Raw genomic sequence first — 23,421 nt, 5'->3', positions numbered from 1 at the left:
AAATGAAATTCTTCAAAATTATTTAAGTTAATTTTTGATTATATATTGAAAGTAATCTCCAGATATTCATGTATAGTATTATAGTTCATATCCAGTTTGCAATATCATATCAGGATGATTCATTTGCAGCACATGTTATCATCATCAGGATATTATTTATTTAAAAGTTAGCTCTTTCGCGATAAGAAAGGTAGTCTTTATTTATTTGCAATTCCCTTACACTACAATCACTGTAGTAACAACAGCAACAGCAGAAACATCAGCATCAGCAAGTAAGAGTCGGTGCGGGAAGAAGTCGACTGGTGAACAAATTTATCGCGATGCTCATGGGCTCGTATTTCATTGTCGATCCCGTTGTTGATGGTGGGATGGTGGATCGTCCAGCACACACCGACACACATAAAGTTTAAACACACATGCGAGTAAATTCGAAGAAAGCTGAAGAATGGTATGGCTGGAGATGTATAAGTATGCAATGACAATGACAGAGACGAGCTACGAATCTCCGTTGGGTCGTTGGGTGTGGAGACAAGAGAAAAGACATTGAATGGCGTATAATGTGAGCATACTGATCAAACGACAGTCCCTATACGCACTTTAATGTTATATTTGTTTTATAACATAAACAGATCTCAGATTCGAAGAGAAAAATATTTTTATTTCAAGGATTTTCTCCTCTTTTATTTTAAAAAAAATTTATTTCAATCAAGAAAATTATTTTTGGAGAACTTTTTCGTTATTTGAGTAGTAAAATTATTAAATTTTTAAAATTAAAAATATTTTTTGTAATTTTTTAGCTCACTTTTTAATTTTTAATGCAATAATTAGTTGCTAAAATTAAAAGATTAATTTTTTAATTAAAAAATTAGTTTTTGAACTAAGAAATTTTACTTAATTAAAGAAATTTTTTCCAATCATGGAAAGGAGAGAAAAAAAAATTTTTCTTATTCAAAAAATGATGGCAGATTTTTGTAGATAATTTTTGGACTCACCTTTTAATTTTCTATGTAATAATTAGTTGCAAAAACTAAAAAATTAGTTTTTAAACTGAGAAATTAGTTTTTAAGCCTAGAAATTTTACTTGATTTAAAATAATTTTTGTAATCATCGAAAGGAGAGAAAAAAATTTTTTTTTTCATTCAAAAAACGATGGCAGATTTTTTTAGATAATTTTTTATAATTTTTGAACCTATTTTTTAATTTTCTATCTAATAATTAGTTTCTAAAATTAAAAAATTAGTTTTTAAACTAAGAAATTTTACTTAATTAATTAAAAATATTTTTTGCAATCATGGAAAGAAGAGGAAAAAAATTTTTTTTTATTCAAAAAATGATGAAAGATTTTTGTTGATAATTATTTTATAATTTTTGAACCCACCTTTTAATTTTCTATGCAATAATTAGTTTTTAAAACTAAGAAATTAGTTTTAAAACTAAGAAATTCAACTTGATAAAATAATTTTTGGTGTTAATTAAAGACAAAACTCTTAAAAGTAATTTAACTTGATTAAATAATTTTTGTGTTGATAAAAGTAAATTTTTTTCAGTATGTGTAAGGATAGTTTACCCGGTTGCATCTTGTATACAAGGTATCCATACATAAAGGAGGAGAAAAGATAATTGCGATGGCAGGGCCTTGTATACCTATACTACTTATTCTTGGTTAATCGACCACGATCGAAGGCCGCATGGTGATCAAGGTGGTTTATACTTGGTACCTTAGCTGCCCTGTATATATGTACTAGTCTTGGCGTCATCGCGACACCGTGCTAGCGCGTAACCGTTAATTATGCACTTTGGTTATTAAATCGCTAGTCTCCAGCAATTCCCACTTTAGATCCTTGCTTTTATTTTATCCCGACGTGATATGTTGATTAATTTGCGCTTACTTCAAAGTCATTTTTGAGTTTTATCTTAATTATTCAATTAATAGCTTAATACGCCTGGTTTGTTATTAGTTATGAATGTTTTTATTATTATTTTTGAGGACTTAATTCTTTAATTTCTGTTTCAGAATGCTCTCGGCCAAAGAGAGTGCCGCTCAGTGGTCAAATGCTCCGACATCTCTTCACGGTGCGCCTTGCAGTCAATGCAGAGAGCTCTGTTCTACCGGCTACGTACCCCATTTTTGGCGGTAAGTCTATAACTTAATAAATTACATTTTTTTTTTAAATAAATTTTTTCTGAAAAATTATTTTAGAAAATTGCATTTATAATTTTTTAAAATTTCTACATGGCAATTTTTTTTTTTCCATAATTTATTTGTTAAAAAAATTCTAAAAATTATCAAATATCTGCTAAATTAATTATTATTTTTTTGGGGTTTAATTATTTGAATAAATGAAAAAAATATACCTAGGATCGATGAATTTAAAGCTAATCATTTTTTATCTAGATAAATTCAAAACTTCACGGGAGTGCTTTGTATTCCGTCCTTTCACAATACATAAATTTTTACATATAAAATAAGTTGAATTTTTTTTTTGAGACATGCTTAGAGAAATTAATATGAATTAAATATTTATCTATCATTTTTAATTCATGGCGAAAGATTCTTTGAAGTTTGTTAGTTTTATTAATATTTAAATTTAATATACTAATTAAATTGAAAGTTTTATATGTTATTAATGAAATTAATTATTATTATTATTAATAATTGAGTGTGAATGGGATTTTTTTCTTTTAATTTAATAACCGCGGAACATAAAACGCGTGTGAAGTGGTACACTTCACTGACGATGACTATGAATACCTGAGTAAATTATACTTTTGAAGAGATTAAAATTAAAAATAAGACTGTCCAGATTTTTTTTTTAATTAAAATAATTATTAAAATTACAATTTCACTTTTTAAATCATTTTTACTCTTAGTAATCCTTAAAAATTTTTTATTTTTAATTTTTATCCATTAAAAAATTTTTAAGTCCAATTTAAGTAAAATTTTTTGATAATTTAAATGTTTTTTTGATTTTTAATTTAAAATCAATTTTTATTGCTTTATATTTTCAATTGATTTGTTTTATAAGCTCACTAAAATTAGATAATAATTTATAAATTACTTTTTAAAAGTACTTGTTAAATTATCAATCAATCGGCGAATAATTTAGAAACAGAGAAAAGAATCCATCAAGGTGAAAAGCTTTGTTGAGATAAATAGCAATAAAGAATCGGTATAATTCAAGTTGGCTTTTAAGTTTCTCTCGGTAAGATTCTTGTATAATCGCCGGCAAGGTCTCGTTAAAACCTGCAACTATCTCCGGAGCTTCAGCTTTTCAGGCGTGTATAATGTACAAGAATAAAGTATATAGTGCACTGATAAAAAATTAAATTGATTTATGATAAAAAAATCATTTCAAAGAATTTTTTTGTTTGAAAAAAATTTTTCTTCTTCAATTTTTATCAATAATATTTTTGGTTAATTTTTTATCAGTGTACGATAAACAGAAAAGGCAAGATTAATGGGAGAAAAATAGACGAGAGAGTAGAAAGTAGTTTGGTGAATTAAATGCGAAGACCGAGAGAAAAAATAATGAAAAATAATAAGAAGCGATAAAAAAAGGTGAGGAAGAGGAAGAAGATAAAAAGAGTTGGACAATCGTTTCCCATGAGGTTATAAGGTCGATACTCAAGTTAGGTATCAAGTGAATCGCGTGCGTACGACGGAGATGAGGTATAACTACATATATGTAAGGGTGAACAACAACTCTTGATTCTTGTTGGAGTTGGATTCTTGGCGTCTACGACGAATTAGCCCGGCTCTCGATGCCAAGTCCAGACGGAGCCTGGATACTAAGCGTTACTGCTCGTTGCTCTGTAATTAACATACCAAACCTCCCTGGCGATGCCTCGCAGAATCTTCTTCACTACGAATATACTAAGACGAACTAGTATTTGCTGTTAAAAGTTTCCTCGCACATCAACAAATAGTCTGCATTCAAAAGATTATTTACTGTTAATTTATTAAAAGCAAAACTCTTCTTCTAGTAATATTTCAACAACAATATTAAAAGATGAAAAATAACTTGATTCAAGAAAATTTTTATTCAAAAGTTTCAAGGATCGAGTAAAGTTTTATTATTTTTCAATAGATATTTTTTTATTTTCCATTTAAACAAAATATTTCGGAATAAAAAATTAAATCTCTCTTACACAAGAACTATATTTATATTTAACTTACTCCAAAACCAAATAATTAAACTTGAGAAAGTTAACATTACGTTCTTGGCTTCATACAATCCGACAGCAGCGCCGCTTCAAGATGCCAAACAAAATCACATATTACTAAAATATATCAACATGCTTTACTAAATAATGACTTTTGTAAGATTTGCACTCTTTTTTAACTATTGACATTTTTAAAGATATAAGCTCATCTCGATGTTACACTCACGAAGAGCTTTCATTTGAGTACCCACACTGATAGATGGATTTATTTGTATTAAATAATATTTGTTAATAGTTAACAAATCATTTATTAGAGACCACTTTTTAATATTAAACAAATATTTCTTAGTATTTAAAATGATTTGTTTATATTTAATAAATCTGATATTCATTTATTAAATATTAATAAATCTTTTTAAATACTAAGAAATATTTGTTAAGGACTAACAAATGGCTTCTAATAAATGATTTGTTAAATATTAACAAATCTTTTTAACTATAAACAAATCCTTCTATCAGTGCACATGTGTTTTTCATATATTTTTCATATATACATATTTATAATATATATAAATATATGAAAAATTGATGTGGGTACTCAAATGAAAGCTCTTGATGAGTGTAATGTCGGGATGAGCTTATATCTTCAAAAATTTCAATAGTTCACGAGATACAAGGTCATTTCTTAATTATGTTAAATTGAACTGTACTTTATTAATTATTGACATTTTTAAAGATATAAGCTCATCCCGATGTTACACTCATCAAGAGATTTCATTTGAGTACCCACATGCATTTCTCATATATTTTTTATATATACATATATATAATATATATAAATATATGAAAAATTGATGTGGGTATTCAAATGAAAGGTCTCGATGAGTGTAACATCGGGATGAGCTTATATATTTAAAAATGTCAATAGTTCACAAGATATTTGTTAAATTGCACTGTACTTTCTTAACTATTGACATTTTTAAAGATATAAGCTCATCCCGATGTTACACTCATCAAGAGCTTTCATTTGAGTACCCACATGTATTTTCATATATTTTTCATATATAGATATATATATAATATATATAAATATATTAAAAATTGATGTGGGTACTTAAATGAAAGGCCTCGATGAGTGTAACATCAGGATGAGCTTATATCTTTAAAAATGTCAATAGTTCACGAGATACAAGGTCATTTCTTGATTATATATCTAGAGATAGAGCATTTTCGAATGCAGCTTTGTGTCTTTTGGGTTAATTTAAAAATACATTTTTTTACATTTAACAGTCATATTCTCAATTCAACTTTTTTAATCCTATTTAAAAAAAAATTCTTGAATTAAAAATAATTTTTACCAAAATTATTTTAGCTTGTTCTTTTTTGAAATTATTAAAAGCCAAAAATTCTCAACTCAACTTTTTAAATCCCATTAATTAAAAAAAAATTTCTTGAATTAAGAAAAAAATTTTTTTTCTGCGTACGCGTTTTATTAGTCGATACCAAGACTGATGAGCTCACGTTTCAGATTATGTTATATCCGATAATTAATTTCATATATTTTTAGTTGTTTTCTGAAATAAAATTAATTGATGATTGCAATCTATGTTAAAATATATAGTGTAAGATATTATACAGCGAGATTAACTTTGCCAAGAGAATATATATATTTTTTTTTATTTCTCAAACTTATTCTTTTTCCATGAACCATCTTGATATACTCTTACCATCAATATTAGAAGCATCTATATAATTATAATGTATATTTCATGTTAAATCGGCCGTACCTATTATTTGTAGATAAATCATTAGTTTTATTTTCTTCGGGCGTATATACATATATGTGATATTTAATTCCATAGCGGTGATCAGGAGAATTATATATAAAACATGAGAAAAGGATGTATAAAAGGTAATCTTTGCTGTAAATGTTTATACGTTAGTATAACAAAACTGATACTGGGCAATGCCCGAGACAGTCCTACTGAAGCAATGGCAAGATCGAGGGAAAGAAAGAATGTCGTTTGTGTTTCGTCCGACAAAAACCAGAACCCCTTTACTTTCTGCTCCGGGCGCTTTGATCCACCAGCCAAGAAAGAGACCAACAGGCTTCTTTATGTCCACTGAGTAGCTAACTAACTTTTAAGTATATCTTCAAAACTTCATTTAATTTATTCATCATTAGCCATTTAGAAAAAGTTTCGCTTTTCGGGAAAAGACTCATTTTCTTCACATTTTTTTCCAATTATAAATTAATCGCTCTTTAACTTATCAAGAGTTTTAACTGTAAATACAAAAAAACATCCGAGTTCTGGAGATAGAAATAAAATACTTTTTCTTCGGAGTACTCTTTAACAAGTATATAGACGAAAAAACATTTTTTTACCAGCGAGGTATTTTAATCATTTACCTTTTACATATAAATATATATATATATATATATTTTGCCTGGTCAATATAATACAGACTCAATGGAGTCTAAGAACCAGTTGACCGCTTGACCATGAAATTGAATATTTATTGCAAATAAACATTAAGTGTAACTTGGCTCATTATTTCAAAAACTTTTAAAACATTTTCATTGTGGATTCGAAACATAATTCGAATAAGACTCACGTTTATCAGGTAGACTTTTGTTTTTTACGAGACATTGTGCCCCGCCTTACTATTTAATAATCAATTTTTTCGGTATTTTATTACGTAATTAACTACCTATATTATTAGGAGAATAAAAAAAATTTTGTGTTCAGAATAGTCATATGATAAAATCGGGTTTTTTAGTGAAATTTAGTGTCATTGCAAAGGTCTTGATTTGAATTTGTGCCTTTTGAAGGTTTCATATTATTCTCACCGATAGTTAATTTATTATAAATATTTAGGCTGCATTTAAAAATTTTCTATCTCTAGATACATAATTAAGAAATTACCTTGTATCTTGTGAACTATTGGCATTTTTAAAAATATTAGCTCATCCCGATGTTACACTCATCCAGACCTTTCATTTGAGTACCCACATCAATTTTTCATATATTTATATATATTATATATATGTATATATGAAAAATATTTCAAAAATGCATGTGGGTACTCAAATGAAAGCTCTTGATTAGTGCAACATCGTGATGAGCTTATATCTTAAAAAACATCAATAGTTAAGAAAGTACAGTGCAATTTAACATAATTAAGAAACGACCTTTATCTTGCGAACTATTGATATTTTTAATGATATAAGCTCACCCCGACATTACACTCATCAAGACCTTTCATTTGAATTCCCACATCAATTTTTCATATATCTTATATATTATATATATGTATATATGAAAAATATATCAAAAATGCATGTGGGTACTTAAATGAAAGCTTTTGATGAGCGTAACATCGGGATGAGCTTATATATTTAAAATCGTCAATATTTAAGAAAATACAGTGCAATTTAATAAGTCATTATTTAATAAAGCAAAACTTTATTTATATTTATAGTTAACAAGTTACGGCAGTCACATAGTGACTGCAAGGTTGCTAGTAATTTTTTATTTAAATTTAATAGTCAAATTATTATTATCAAAAATAGGAAGATAAATAAAATTGATGATATCGCTACACATTAGCCTGTTAAATAAATAAAAGGCAGATCGTAAATTTTATTGATTTTATTCTAAATGTAAGATCGAAGCTTTTACGAGACGGATTCCGAAATATATAGCTCAGAACCTGGCTAGACACTGTAATAGTGTAATAGCAGCAACAAGTGCAGTTCAGTGGCTTGAAAAAGTATTTATCTATCTGCTTTCAGGTATTTCCGACGGATACTCTCAAGGTACCTGTAGTTAAAGTATTATATCGTTAGAAACTTGTGCATTCATTTGATGGTAATGAAAAAACACTTAACTGTGTATTTAAACATTTATAGCTCCTTTTAACGGTATTTTGTTTAGGTTTAGTCTTTAAATGCACTGTTAGTTTTATTCTATTAAACGTTTTTTGATAAATAAAATTAACTTAAGTGGATAAATTTAACGACTATGCAAGCGTTAATTGTCGGATAAAGAAATTAATATACTGTTTATTGAAAATTTACTTACCGGGAAAGTTAATTATAGTTTATGTTTATTTAACTACACAATTTATAGCGATTGAAAAATTTTTGTTCGTGTTTTAGAGACGTAATTTATAAAAGGCTTGGATTAATTAATTCACTACACTAACGTAGGTAACATTTTTTATGGAATCTAATGGCTCAGATGATGTAATTTTTCGAGACAAGGAATTCTAAAAATGAAGTTTTATACAATAATATAAGATCTGTAATATGTTAATGTAAAACAAAAAACAGTCGGTATGTCGGTGTTCAAAAAAGGGTTTTAAGTTACTGTTTGAATAAAATTTCGCGTTTTATAACTGATGCTAATTTTATTACAGACAATAATTTAGGCGATGATAGCCTTGAAATTTTATGAACATAGTTTCTTCTAAACATAATTTATTAAAGTCTAAAATGTAAATCGTTAGACCAGCGAGGTTCTAAGTAAGCGAAATAAGTCTAACTATAGATACAAGAGAGCCGATATTAATTATAATATAACATTAGATTTCACATGGAAAATAGAAAAAGTATATTATAATACTATATAGTTTCTGAAATAAAATTATATTTACAGTCGGTGTTTTTAGGACCTATAAAAATTCCACTTTGACACCATATTGTATGCACAGAGGACAGGGGTGCACTCTGTTTACACGGTGTATCACGTGCTTGTTTGTCAAGCATTAAACCCTGTGACCAGTCTCACTCTCTCTGTGCCCGTAAAGGGTGGCGTCTCTCTTGATTAACGAGACATTCCTGTACATATTTGTAGGGCTTACTCAACATGCCTACCCCTTTAGTATTGTCCCAGTGTTTTACTGCATATTGCTTTGATTATTTCCAGAAATCGCTCGCGTTCTAATGCTAGATGATATTAACGGGTAATAAATTTGTTTATTTAGAAACAGTTTATTAATTCATTAAGCATTAGCAGCTGGTTTTTAACTTTTGGTAGATATTTTTTGGGAGAAAATTAAATTTATTAACAATTGACAAATCTTAAGAACTACTTGCAATATTTCATTAATTATTTAAATTAAACTAACAATGTTATCCATATAATTAAAAAAATAAGGAAAATTTTGCCTCCAAGGTTTTTTATGACAATTATATTTTTTATTTTAATTAAAAAATACTCTATATTTATTAAGAAAATTTTTTTCGTTCACATAATTGCAATTTTTCCCTATTTTTAGGAATTTTCTCTAATTTTAGAGAGTATACTTTGAAATAGGCTTCAAAAAAGAATTCAATGCATCAAAATATATGAAAAATGTACTTAATTTAGCTCAAAAAAAATTTTTTCACTTACATAACTTTAATTTTTAGTGATTTTTGATGGTTTTTCCTAATTAATTCCTAATTTTGACAATGTATAGACTAAATTCAGATTCAGGGTACTAAAAAAAAACTACATAGGTCAAAGATACGGCGCAATTTTTTTCATTTACATAATGACATCAATTTTTAGTGATTTTTGATGGTTTTTTCTAATTAATTCCAAATTTTGACTGTGTAGACTAAATTCGGATTCAGGATACTAAAAAAAAACTAGGAAGGTTAAAGGTATAGAGCAATTTTTTTTTGAGTTGTATTAATAAACATTCATTAGTTATTAAATAATTATATAGAATTATTTAATGAATAAATATTAAAAAATTATTTTATCAATGATCTGCACTTGCTTTAATACTAAATTCATATAAAAACAAAAGTAGTTATTATTATAACAGAAGGAACGGATGAATCAGCGCAAGTTGAATTTATTCTATTCTACGGTTAGATATTAAATTCAGGTTTAAGGGTGTAAGGTTAACTTAACCGGTCGTAACCACATAATATGTATACATGAGTATGTTTATAGTACAACATATAAAATCCACAAGGTGGATAGACACATATTTGCATATAAAATGATAAAATCTGTCGGCTTATCCAGCATTATGAGCAGAGTAAAAACTTTTTAGTTTATCAGTTCTTGATACAGGTTTACTCGATATCGGTTTACACTTAATTCACGCTCTTAATAAATTAAGGAGATAGAATTTTGTTTTATCCTTTGTCTTCTTACAAGAGGATTCTTACGAAATATCCTCATTATCCTGATGAGCGATGTCGAGAGAAGCTTTGCCTTCTACTATAAATCCGTGGGATATGCAGTACGAAAACGGCACGCATGCATCAGCGGAACACAGACTCATACTCACGAGAGGATCGATCGCGTGGCCCTATCGTCGATTCATCGCGTTTAATGCTCCAAGTACGGAAGTAGAGGAGTAAGAGGAATGAAGCAAAGCTATATCGTACACATGTGTGTCTGTGCATACTCTCGTGATAATCGATGGCTTGCGATAAGCCAGATAAGCTATTCTGTGTTTCTATCCCCGTGAAAACGGCTTCACTTTTGTTATCGACCGATACATTTATATGAAACTCTGCAAAAGAACTAATCTGCATGATAAAAAAATTATAACTATCTACAGCTCGATAAAAATAAGTTCAATTATTAATTAGATTATTTTTCCATTCAAACAAAATATTTCAGACTAAGAAATTAAATCTCTCTTACTCTCTAAAAAATTCACTTATTCCAGTGAATTTTCACTAATTCATGTTTAGAGAGTACACAAGAGCTATATTTACATTTAACTTACTCCAAAACTAAATAATTCAACTTAAGAAAGTTAACATTATGTTCTTGGCTTCATACAATCCGACAGCAGCGCCGCCTCAAGATGCCAAACAAAATCCTATATTACTAATCGAAGTAAGTCCGCTTACGCTGTGATTGCTAAGTGGTATCACTCTTTCTTCCAAGCGCGGTCCGATCAGGGTTCGAGTCCGATCTCGGGCGTATTTTATATTATTTATAGTTTGTCAAAAAATTAATATTCTCAAGTTTCGAACATTGATGTTGTTGAGTTAAGTATTTATTTCTTGAGCTTAGAAAATAATTTATTAAATTTCCAAGTCTTGTATGTTTTAATAAAAATGTCATTTAAAAATACATTTTTTTACATTTAACAGTTATTTTCTCCTCAACTTTTTTAATCCTTTTTGAAAAAAAATTCTTGAATTAAAAATAATCTTTACCAAAATTTTTTTAGCTCAAGTTTTTTTTTTTTTTTTAAATCATGAAAAGCCGAAAATTCTCAACTCAACTTTTTAAATCCCATTTAAAAGAAAATTTCTTGAATTAAAAAAAATAATTTTTTTTTTGAAATTATTGAAAGCCAAAAATAACTAAACAAAATGGATCCTTTTTGATTAAATATCTAGAAGCTAAAAATTTAATGATAATGATAAAGAAGCTCGTTAGTTAAGGATAAATATTAATAGCGGCAAGTGGGAGATTTAATATCATTTAAAGTAATAAAAGTAAGGACCAAGATAGTAATATGTAATATTTAAGACGAAATGTAAGCAGTGAAGCGTACAAGTCATCTGAACAGAATGATGACACAAGTATTCAGTAATTGATGAAAAGTGTATAAGAGAATAGCGATATCATGTTAGCGTGAGGGCGGAAAATTAAATAGGGTGAACTCTTGATTAGTTTGGCAATCCACTCTGACGACGTACTGCCCTACCACTGAGTACTCCCACGCTTAATCCGGCATTATGAATATTTTCTCATTCTATGGTGGTATAATGCACGAGGGAATATCCCTATCCGGTTACATTACCTTTTTAGTTTTTCTTCACCCTTTTTGGTTTAATTTTATAACTTGACATATACAAGTAGAAGTACACTTACTGCATGGCCACATGTGGATCTTGCCGGGAAAATCATCCCACAATCTCGTGGTAGTTTCAGGGTATTACCCGAAAATGACAAAGATTAAAGTAATGAAAGAAAAGAAAAGAAAAGAAAAGTAAGAAAATATATAAAAACACTCACATCTCGACTTTTATGACGATCTACCTTCTGAATTACGATCCTACAATGCTGCAATAAATGTTGTTGTATATATAACGCTGTATTGTCCAGCCGCACACTTAATATTTGTTTTTTTTTATCTTATTACGGTACTTCTTTTGTTAGTTTGCTATTTTTCACGCTTTTTTGTCAAAATTATTGCCAAAAATATTGATAGAAAAATTTTTTAATAATTAATAATTTTTTTAATTATTTAATAACAATTAATTGTTAGTAAAAATTTATTTAGACCCTTTAGTAATAAGTGAGCATAAAAATGTTATTACAACCCGATAATTTTAATAAAAAATATAATATTATTAGATTTGATAAATTAAACGTTTTTTTTTAGATAAAAAAAATTTTTAATCACAATAGATAAAATTTTGGTTCTTTTTAAATTTATTAAAACCTTTTTGGTGATTCCAAATTTAATTAAAAATAAAAATATGCCCGTCAAAAAATGTTTAATCATATATTAATTTTAATTTATTCAAAATTACTCCAAAAATTTATAATAATTAATTAATTAATTAATTATCAATAATTTTTTAATTTAAGCAAAAATTATTTATTAAAAATTAAAAAACAATTTTTTATACTTAGTAAAATAACAAAAAATTTTTTTTGTTAATAGATCGATAAAATAATATTTAAATTTCCATTAAAATACTTTTAATACTTTCCGTGAAACATTTTATGCAAATAGCAGTGTGCCGTGTTTATTCTGTCTCGTTTTACCTATTGTTTCTTTCTAGTCTGACATATATTTTCGTCTCCGTGAATGGTAGCCTTTTTGAAACTCTGTAAGCTTTCTCAGGGTTTTCTCGTAGAAGATTACTTCCGCTAAGAATGCTCGCCATACTCACTGGTCGATTAGTCCCTGTGGTGAATTTAAGTTTCATTCGAATTGCCAAGAGTCGCTCCGTTGCTTTCGTTTCAATGTTTTCCAGAGCCGCGTTCCTTCACGAGAATTTCTATCTTTAATTGTTCATCCACCTATCCAATGAGAGAAATAAAGAGGAGCATCCAGATGCAGGGGAAGAGAGCAAGTAAGAAAGTGGAGCTTAAACGACTCCGGAAAGTAATCTGCCTAATTACCCTGCAAGAGATTCATTCTTGCCCGTCGAGTTGGCCAGAGGGTGTAGCGACAATAACCTTCTATTCTGTATAACCGTCACTTTCACGAAATATTACAGTGATGCATGATAATACTTTTTATATACTTTATCCAACTTATTTTATCGAGCTTTTCAGCATTGAATTTCTAAATTTATGGTAATATCATATATTTTTTCACTGTACCCAAATTTCAATAATGGTAGAAGAGATTTACGATTTTAAAACAACTTTATTGTAGTTTTTCTTTTCAATTGAGTCGAATTGATCGAATTAATCCTAGAAGTTATGAAAACTCCCAAATTTTATTCTTTTACACACCTAAAAGCTTCTCTAGAGTTTTTTTTGAGCTTTCTAGTGATCAAAATTGTTATTTTTTCTCAAATATTTTATTACAATTGATATTTTTAGATTAAAAGAATTTTTTACCGTTTTAATTAATTTTTGAATTAATTATATTTTCCAAATTTAAATTATTTGACTTAGTCAAAAATAAAAAATTAAATTTCTTCTGAGTACATTAATATAATTTTCTGTTAAAGCTTGTATGAGCTTACGTTGCCTCAGACTATATTTTATACTAATCCTACTAGAGCAAGAACATTGTTACACTCTGCAATGCTTTACCTCAGTGGTTAGAGAAGTTTAAATGTAGATGAATTAATTTACATCTCTTTGAAGAATTGAACAAAATTCAATTTATGTTTCTGGAACTTCGCAAATATGCGAAAAAAAATATTAAAAATATTTTTATCTGACTTTTAAAACAATTAACATTTATTTTCAATACATAATTTTGTTTACGGTAATTTAAAAGTGCGAAGATCGCAATTTAACAAATAATAACACCGTAAAAGAAATTAATAAAACACTATATGGAAGATTTATTTTTCCTCACATGTAATATAATTTGTAGATTCTTTTATAGTTATGATTTACATGCCGTGTGATAACAAGTGCATGTTAAAAGCATTACACACCGGACAGACGAGAAATAGGCTTAATAAACAAAGTCACTTGCCATGATATTAACTTTCTGCGAGTACTTTATATCCTTATATTCGCCGTTGAACTTTTTCTTACTCCTTTTTAGATATTTAACATTTCCTCGCTTCAATATTTTCATGTTTGATAAAACTTTATCAGAAATAAAAAGATTATGAGATATTGCAATAAAAGTTGTTTGATTATGAAAATAAAATAAAATTTTTTAAACAAAATAGTGTAGTAATAATTTTATTAGAAATTTTTTATAAAAATTTCGGAGTACGCAATCTTAATATTACTTGTGAGAAAGTTTAAAAATTTGATCATACTCATTCTGTTTATGGTCAGTTAAACTTTTTTTTTCATACCATAATTATATTGTGAAAAACCAGTTATTTGAACCTTTAAATATCATTCGTTAAAATTAAATTTGTGCTTTAAATATTAGTGAGGTGGAAGGAAAAAGATTTTGTAACTTTAATGGTACGAAATATTTTTTATTTACTGTATTTTAGTTTGTTTGGTGAGCTTTTTACTAGTGTCTGGGCATTGTCCTATGTCGGATTGTCGTCTAGGAGTGCTGGCGCCCGGCAGCGTCGCGACGCCAGACGTCCATACACCAGACTCTATTCTAAAGCCAAGTTTTTTTAGTAAATGCACAAATGAACTCGTGGAAATAAAATGGATGCTATCCTTTATATTAGAAATCTCATGACCTGCATACCATTGTATTCTAAAGTTGAGAAAAAATCGTATTTTATAGCTAAGAATTAAAGAAAATTTTTTTTTGTAGATAAAACGATCATAAAGTTGGATAAAAATCAGGAAAATTAATTTTGATGGATGATTTTGGTTAGTTTTTGGTTTATCCGCTAGGTGGCGCATGGTCGCTAAATTCTCTCGCTAGTAGAAAGTTGTTTCGAGGCAAATATTATAGCGATTAATTTTTTAGAGTGTAGAAAGCAGAAATATATCTATTTTAGAGTATATGAATGAAAATTAATTTCAGTTTCATGAAAAATTTCTATTCTGATAAAAATACAATCTCAAAAAATAACAATTTTTTATGAAAAAAAAAAATATATTTTTTACTGTATAAATAAATTTTCAGTAGAACGTTAAATTCGGATTAGCAGTAAATTAATTACACTTAAAAATCGTCAAGTCCGAGGGATACGAGCGCAGGATTCGGTTATTAAGGCAGTACATCATACTTGTGGGCTTACTTGTCCCGGACTCTCTTGTTTTCGCTTTCTCTCCCGCTAAATTGCAGTTCTTTTCTCACTTTTATGGTCTCAGATAGAGACCCCCAACCCATATGACCCCCCAACTGTTAAATATAGATTATCTGCAGCCTCATGGCAGAATGTGTGGAATGAAAATTGTGATATATATAGATTGGGGTTAGCTCGTACCATACTGCCCAATTATACAGATATTGGAAAGCATGCCTGCGAAATTATACATCTTTGTTACTGTTGCCAAGACTAATTTTATTTTAATTCTGATAATCCACGTTACTTATCATTATCAATGTAAATTTATGTAATTCTATGGAGTCAGAGAATAATCCTAGTTTGAAATATAAATTCATCAGAGATTGATATCTTGAATATACCTTTCGATCAAATTGATTGCATCGTTAAAAATGTAGTTTTTTGTAAGTGCATTTATATTATCGCTGAATTTTAAAGATCTTATTTTAAAAATCCATCAATATTTTTGATGCTGATATAAGTAATAGGTATATTATATTTTCGAGCGCTTTGAACTCGAAAGTAGCGGGATGTTTCAAGGATGACCGCAGGGTCAAGCGTTTTTTTTTTTTTTTATTACTGCTCTAAGTATGTTATTATCAGCACGAATTATCATTATCAAAGTTCGCACTTTTTTCTCAATTTATCAAAATTTTTTTGCGCACAAAATCATTCCATGTAATCCATAATTATCCAGACAAATTTAGAAAAATGTTTATTGTATTTAAATATGCATTCAAAGTTTCAATTAAAAAATTAAAAATGTGAATTGCATATCAAAAATACGAAATCATGAGAGACAATTTTTATAGAAAATCAAATTCTCTACAAAAAAATATCTTATCAATTTTTTTCTATCATTTTTTAGCCAGAATTTTAATTTGTAGTTCAAAAACAACATTGAGAATATGATCCACGATTTTTATAAAATAAAAGTATTAATCTTTGCCAAAATATTGAAAATATAAAAAAATCATGATACATTTTTTATAGGAAATAAAATTCTTTACAAAAAAAGTCCTTACTAATTTTGATCTCTCATTCTTCAGCCAGAATTTTAATTTTCTAGTTTTATCTAAAAAAATTCTTCAATATTTAGTTATGAATGAGAGTAGTCAGATAAAATATATACCGGAAAATATAGATGTAAATGAATAGAGAGGCAATATAATGGTAACATTGGAATTCAAACTTACTGATATACGAATAGATGCAAGTAAGTGGAATCCCTTGTGTACTTCCTACAGTAGTAAAGGTATGAATAGTTGTTGTGTTTAGCGTGTTTCATTGCTTCTATATTTATATATAGAAGCAAATAATGTATATAAATATCAAGTATGGTAAACCAATAGGTTAGCAAGACAGCAAAATGTCATCTAGGTATTCTAGATAGATTCCAAGCCGGTTTCCTCAGCTGTGTCTGATTTACGAACCGTCAAGCGAATTCTATGACGTCTATTTTCTATTGAGATTTAGATCACTTTTGTCAGATGAAATTGCCCTGGACTGAAATTTAGTTAGTAATTAGTAACAGTGGATATAATATTAATTGATTCCTCGATAATGCAACAGTGGGGAGCCAATGATACAAAGAACGAGAATGAGTCTGTGCAGTGTGGATCCATTAGAGAAGAGAAAAATCTTCATGATTAGCGTAGGAAGAAGCACTCAAGAAAGGCAATGCAATGAGGGAGTGAGGAAGACCAACCGAAGAATACGCCAAGAAAAAAAGAGGTGTACTCAGCCAGCAGCTATGCTCTTCATAAAATCAGTGGCTCCCAATCACTTTAACTTTTTAACTGAATTTACATTAACCTTTTACTGTTAATAAATTTTAATAATAAAACTACTTTTGATTGCTTTTTAAGTAAGAAGTTTGTTGGAGCTAAAAATAGGACTTGCAAAAGAATTTTTATATGGCTTAATAACAAAATTAGCCATTTTAGGCTAAATATGTCCAAATATGACTTAGAATAGTCATATATAAGTTATATACTCGTATATAATTTTTCGACCAAATTAGTTTTGAAAATTTCCGATAGGCGGCGCATGATCGCTGAATCGTCTCACTGCAAGAGAGTTAATTTTGAGGTATTTAAGTTATAAAATAAAAATCATTTTTCTGACTGCCTAATAAGCTTATCTGACATGATTTTGTATTTTTACAAATTACTAAACCAATTTTTGGTCAATAAAACATGTTAATCTACACAAAAAAAATTTTTATTCTCATGTGTAGCCTTTGAAAGTTTTTTTATGAATAAAGAACGATTAAAATTGTCTTTTTTTATGAAGTGGTTAATTCAACTGTAATTTTTTTATGCATTGTAGAAAGACAGTACTTTTAAAAAAATTATTTAAAGAGACTTGAAATATTTGCATTCATTTGATACTACGAATTCCATTAATCATCTAGTTTGTAAAAATTAATATACTTCGTAAAAAGGAACATTGTTGTGAACATGGTTCCAAAAATTCAACGCGATCATATCTTGCTGTGAATTATTAGTATGGTATTTTCTTAGTATTTTAAATATTCCTTGACTTTAAATGAACATTCTGTTCAAAGTTTCGAGGCGTACGATAATATTGATAAAGATTTTTTTTTTTTGTAAAATTAATTCTTGTCAGAAAAGTTCTGAGTAATTTTTTGAAATTGGTAAAATTATAATCTTAAAATTCTATTATTATTATTATTATTATTTGAAATTTCCAAATGATATTGGTAGTTTTGCTAAGGTATTTTCTGGCAAAAATAAAAATATATATTATTAGATGTGTCTTCAGAAAAATTCTCAAATAATTTAGTTAGGCGAGCATCTCTCGAGAAAAATCCCGTAGGACGGCCAGGGTTCCCCTTTGAATCCACGTAGGAGTTTACTTAATTTTCTTTATCCTCGTCTTACTTGAAGTATTGACGAGGTTACTCAAGACACCGGTGAAAGATGTCTTATAGATAAACCCATAGATTATTCTGTCTACGTATAGAGGATAAGGATATGCCGTTCAGTATTATTTTATCTTGGACAGAATTTTAGGACCTTGAATTTCTGATCATGTGTGACCTTGATCTGAAAAAATTATTCGGCCTTTCACTTGTCATACCTTCTATAAAATGTATTATTGCTTATTTTTATATATTTATTCAAACTGAGTGAAGTATACATTGTGAAAAAAAATTATTGATTCAAAAATTTTAGTCTTAACCTGAGAACTTAATTATTTTTAAACAAGATAACTGATATTTTAATCAAGAATTTTTTTTTTCTTGGATTAAGACAGGTAACGTTGGTTCAAGATATTACCGACTCGTTAAAAGAATCCCAAAAATTCTCGGATTTATTTTATTTTTCATTTAAAAATCAGTCTTTGCGTTTTTAAATGAGAGTAGAAATAAAATATTTTAATTTAATTATTTATTGTATTTTAAATGAAGAAATTTTTTTAAATTCTTGGCGATCAAGAGAAGCAATTGTTGATTTTATTCTAAGACATAAATACGGGAAGGTAGACAAAGAACCCTGATATGGAAGAGATGTAGAATAAAGAGAAGTTGCATTTGGTGTATGTAAGATGGAATAGATAGAATATAATATTGTGGAACGTGTCGAATGGATGATGGAGTATTGCCAGGCAATTTTTCAAAAGTTTTAGCAATCCTTCCTGTAGATACATGTGTGTAAGGAGTGTTATATTGTAAGTGTTACATTATATATGTATTGGAGCAGCGAAAGAAACACATCGGTTACGTCGACCGGTAATATAATAAATGTGATAGCGAGTATAGAGTAGCAGCCGGTGTTCGTGCCCTCGACTCCATCTTGCTCTCGAAAGTCGAGAGATCTCGCAGCAAGTCCAGTTCAGATGTAGTGAGGAAAGAGTATAGAGAGCTTCAAATTGCTCTCATTTCCCCGAGCCCTCGATCCTGGCTATTAAATCAAAATAAGACAAGACAAGGCAGCCCATGAGGGAAGTTACACACTCCGGGATCCTAGTATATATATATATAATGCAGATACAGTCTCTTTCTATTTTGCTTTCTAGTCCTTACAGTACTCGAGATTATTATTATTGTCATTATAGAGCTTCAAATCATCAATGAGTTTCACGATAAAGAGCTATTACTAGGAAGAGCACAAAGGAGTCAAGAATTTAAGACTAGTCAAGTGTTCTGCAGGTTGATCTTTAATAGATGGCTCTGTAAATTCAACTTACTGAAGGCTTACATCCTGTAAATGTCAACAGAAAAAATTTTAACTTCCATTTTTAACAACTAAAAATATTTTTTTAATTCGTATTAAGCATTTTTATAAAAACAAGAAATAAAAAAAATTATAGTAAAATTCAAATGCTAAATTCAAATAAAATCATAATATTAAATTAGAATTTATCAAAGTTCATTTTTTATATTTATTAAAAAAAAAAAAAATAATTAAATTCTTAATTTAAAAAAATAAAAACAAAATTTTTTTTTAATTACAAATTTTAAATATTTTTATTTAAAAGCAAACATATAAAGTTGAGCAAATATTTGTTAAAATTATTGTCACAATTACAAAAATCGCACTCAATTACAAAAATCAGAACATTCACATTGTTTTTATTTTTTTTTACCACAAAAATAATTGTAAAGTCTGAAGAAAAAATATCCTGGATTAAATAATTACAATGAACATAAATTCATAGAAAAGGTCCAGTTCGTCTTGCAAACAAAATTGTACTAGATTCACGATATCTTGTCTTGATATCATTCCGTAAATGTAACAATACAAACCCATGATGAATAGATAATTTAAAATTGGCCTATCTCGTAGGAAATCTTGAACTCTAGCTAAAAACACCTGCATTTGTCGTGGTGGCAACTGAAATTTCGGATAAATCCACAGTGCAGAACGGTTACTAGTCCCATCGCCCGGAGTCATTTTATCTAAGATTATTTTTAATTTTTGGTACTTTTATTTCACTGTTGTTCCCAATGCGCGTGGTCGGTAATTTATTTCAATTAAAGTATTTTTAATAAAGTTCAAATTATATATTTACAAAAAAATTCTCTTGTCACAACTCTAAAATTTTAATGATTACAGTATAATAATTGTATTTTATATTGGATGATCTATTTTATATTTGATTAAGAGTTGAACTTGTATGACTGTTCGTCAGTACTGGCCCGAACGGTTTGTAAGAATTTGGAAAACAAACTGCAGAAAATCCGTTGTGAAAACGATGCAAGGGTGTTCGTAATTGTTTACCTTGTAGCTTTTAGGTATGTTTTAATCTTTTGTCGCATTTCTAAGTACTTAATTTATTTATAGACTGTATGTAGTATTGTGTGAAATTTTTGGAATCTTTGATACTATATACTTTAGCCTTGATATTAATATTGTTATTATTTCTACATTCTTTTCCATATTTTAACGCATGTGCAGTTTTAGGAAATAATTTTCAAGTAATTCCGCATTTTTGTCTTATTAATTAATTCTAAGCTTTCGGAAAAATTTTAAGATTTTTTTTTTAATGGAATTTTTGGTGATGGAGCTCGAAGAGCACAAAAATAAAATTTAAATCGTTGATAAAAAATTTTTTTAAGTGAACAAATTAAAAAAAAAATTATTTTAAAAATTTGAGCTTTTTTGAAAAAAAAAAAAATTGATAATAAGAATTTTATTATTTTTTTTAATTTCATAGGACAAAAAAAATTTTTGGGTATAGAATAATAAATTTTCTTATTAAAAAAATTAATTAAAAAATTTGAGTTTTTTTTAAAAAAAAAAAAAAAAAAAAAAATTGATAAGAATTTTATTATTTTTTTAATTTCGTAGGACAAAAGAAAATTTTTAGGGTATAGAATAATAAATTTTCTTATAAAAAAAAGAACTGAAAAAAATTTTTAGTTTGGGTAAAACTTTTTTTTTTGGTACTCACATTTATTAAATATAATTGTAAAGCAATAAATTGGAAAGAAAAATAGAGCGATAATATACGACTCTAAAAAGGAGTCAATAAGTTAAAAGATCAATATTTGGTGGAAAAACTCGTAAAGTTATATAAAAAATGTTCAGTAGTAATTTGACAATAACAGAAGAGAGTAACAACTTTGGAGAGAGCTATATATCAAAGCGAGGACTTGCGTGGGGTTGAACTTTTACGTTTAATAAGTTGCTACGATTTTTCACCCTCTCTAATGTAGTTGAGAACCAAAAACGAGGGTTAGAGTTAAACAGAGATCTTTGTTCATAAATCAAAACTCATTAAACTAGACCAATAAGGCTCTTTACTTTTTTATTTACGGTTAAAAGTCTTATAATTAATTTCTAGTAGCTTCAATCAAAGAAAAATTTTTTATCGCGCTTTAATTAAGATTAAACAAAAGGAATTCAGCTGTTTGATTAATTAACTCGCGGAACAAAATAACATTAGTAGTTGGTAATTTATGACAAGTCAAACTTACGACAGTGAGTATGTATATGTGAGGGCATATCAAAGGAAGATGTCAAATTGAGAGGAGGAACAAAGGCGGATGTGATCGGGAAACAAAGTCGAACATGCTCTGCGTACGAGAGCTAGAGTCGAAGAGGAACCGGGATAGAAATGGAAAGCGAAATTCGTGGTGAATTTCAATGCGACAGATCGTGCCTGGAAAACTGCTTCCATTCTCACTCTCGATTCTCTGGTTTCGATCCAAAGTCCATTTATTTGGTTTATGTCTATCTTTTCATTTTTCGATAGATTTTTATTATCAGAAAAAATTTATGTGCCTTTGAAATTATGCTATATTGACAAAAATTTCATTTTAACATAATTAATTTATTCCATTGAAATTTTTTTTCTAGAGAAACATTTTTGATCAAAAAAAATAATCTGTATTATTAAGAGAATAAGAAAAATTTTGTTTCCAGGATAGTTATATGATAAAATCGGGTTTTTTTTAGTGAAATTCAGTGTCATTGCAAAGGTCTTGACTTGAATTTGTGCCTTTTCATGGTTTTATATCATTCTCACCGATAGTCAATTTATTATGATAAGTTCTTAGACTGCATTCAAAAATACTCAATCTCTAGATACATAATTAAGAAATGACCTTGTATCTTGTGAACTATTGACATTTTTAAAGATATAAGCTCATCCCGATGTTACACTTATCGAGACCTTTCATTTGAATACCCACATCAATTTTTCATATATTTATATATTTTATATATATGTATATATGAAAAATGCATCAAAAATGCATGTGGGTATTCAAATGAAAGCTTTTGATGAGTATAACATCGGGATGAGCTTATATCTTTAAAAACGTCAATATTTAAGAAAGTAAAGTGCAATTTAACAATAGTCATTATTTAATAAAGCAAAATTTTATTTATTTATAGTTCACAAGTCACAGCAGTCATACAGTGACTGCAAGGCAGCTAATTTAGTTTATTAAAACTTTATATTTTTAGTTCAATTCACAGTTTTTTTATTAAAAACGCAAAGAAATTTTTTTTAAAACAATTTTTTAGCTTCAACATATTCCTAAGAAGTATTTGTGACTTTTTTTGGTTTTTACTTGAACTAATCTTTATTTTAAAAAAAATATTTTTCTTCAATAAAGTAATTTTTTTTTGTATAAAATATAAAATAAAAGAGAATTTTTTATTTCATAAAAAATAAATCGTTGATAATACTTTTTGCTATCGGGCTAAGCGCATTACTTTTATTGAAAAATTAATTGAAAATATTTACACAGCTATAAAACCGTAAATTTGGGAATCAGTTGCCAAGTAAATGATTTTCCTATTTGTCCCAGCTTTTTTGGTATAAATAGAGAGTGGATGATTAGGGTTGAAAGGATTCAAGACAACGCCCCGGATTTTGAGGATTACAGTCACGAATAGAACGTGAAGTGA

At 28.1% G+C, this 23,421-nt stretch overlaps 1 protein-coding gene across 1 annotated transcript in view; it reads left to right on the top strand.

The window, feature by feature from the left end:
- The window catches only part of LOC123266234 (protein prickle-like), an 87,752-nt gene that overhangs the window by 6,774 nt on the left and 57,557 nt on the right, over positions 1–23,421 (top strand). Inside the window, exon 3 of the mRNA XM_044730351.1 lies at positions 2,015–2,134. Within this exon, the coding sequence (XP_044586286.1) occupies positions 2,016–2,134 (119 nt within the window). The 5' untranslated portion in view covers position 2,015. The remainder of the gene's footprint in view (positions 1–2,014; positions 2,135–23,421) is intronic.

Source organism: Cotesia glomerata, linkage group LG5 (assembly GCF_020080835.1).
Source record: "Cotesia glomerata isolate CgM1 linkage group LG5, MPM_Cglom_v2.3, whole genome shotgun sequence".
Lineage (NCBI taxonomy): Eukaryota > Metazoa > Arthropoda > Insecta > Hymenoptera > Braconidae > Cotesia > Cotesia glomerata.
The sequence above is the reverse complement of the archived record's forward strand: the minus strand, read 5'-3'. Positions and strand labels throughout refer to the sequence as shown.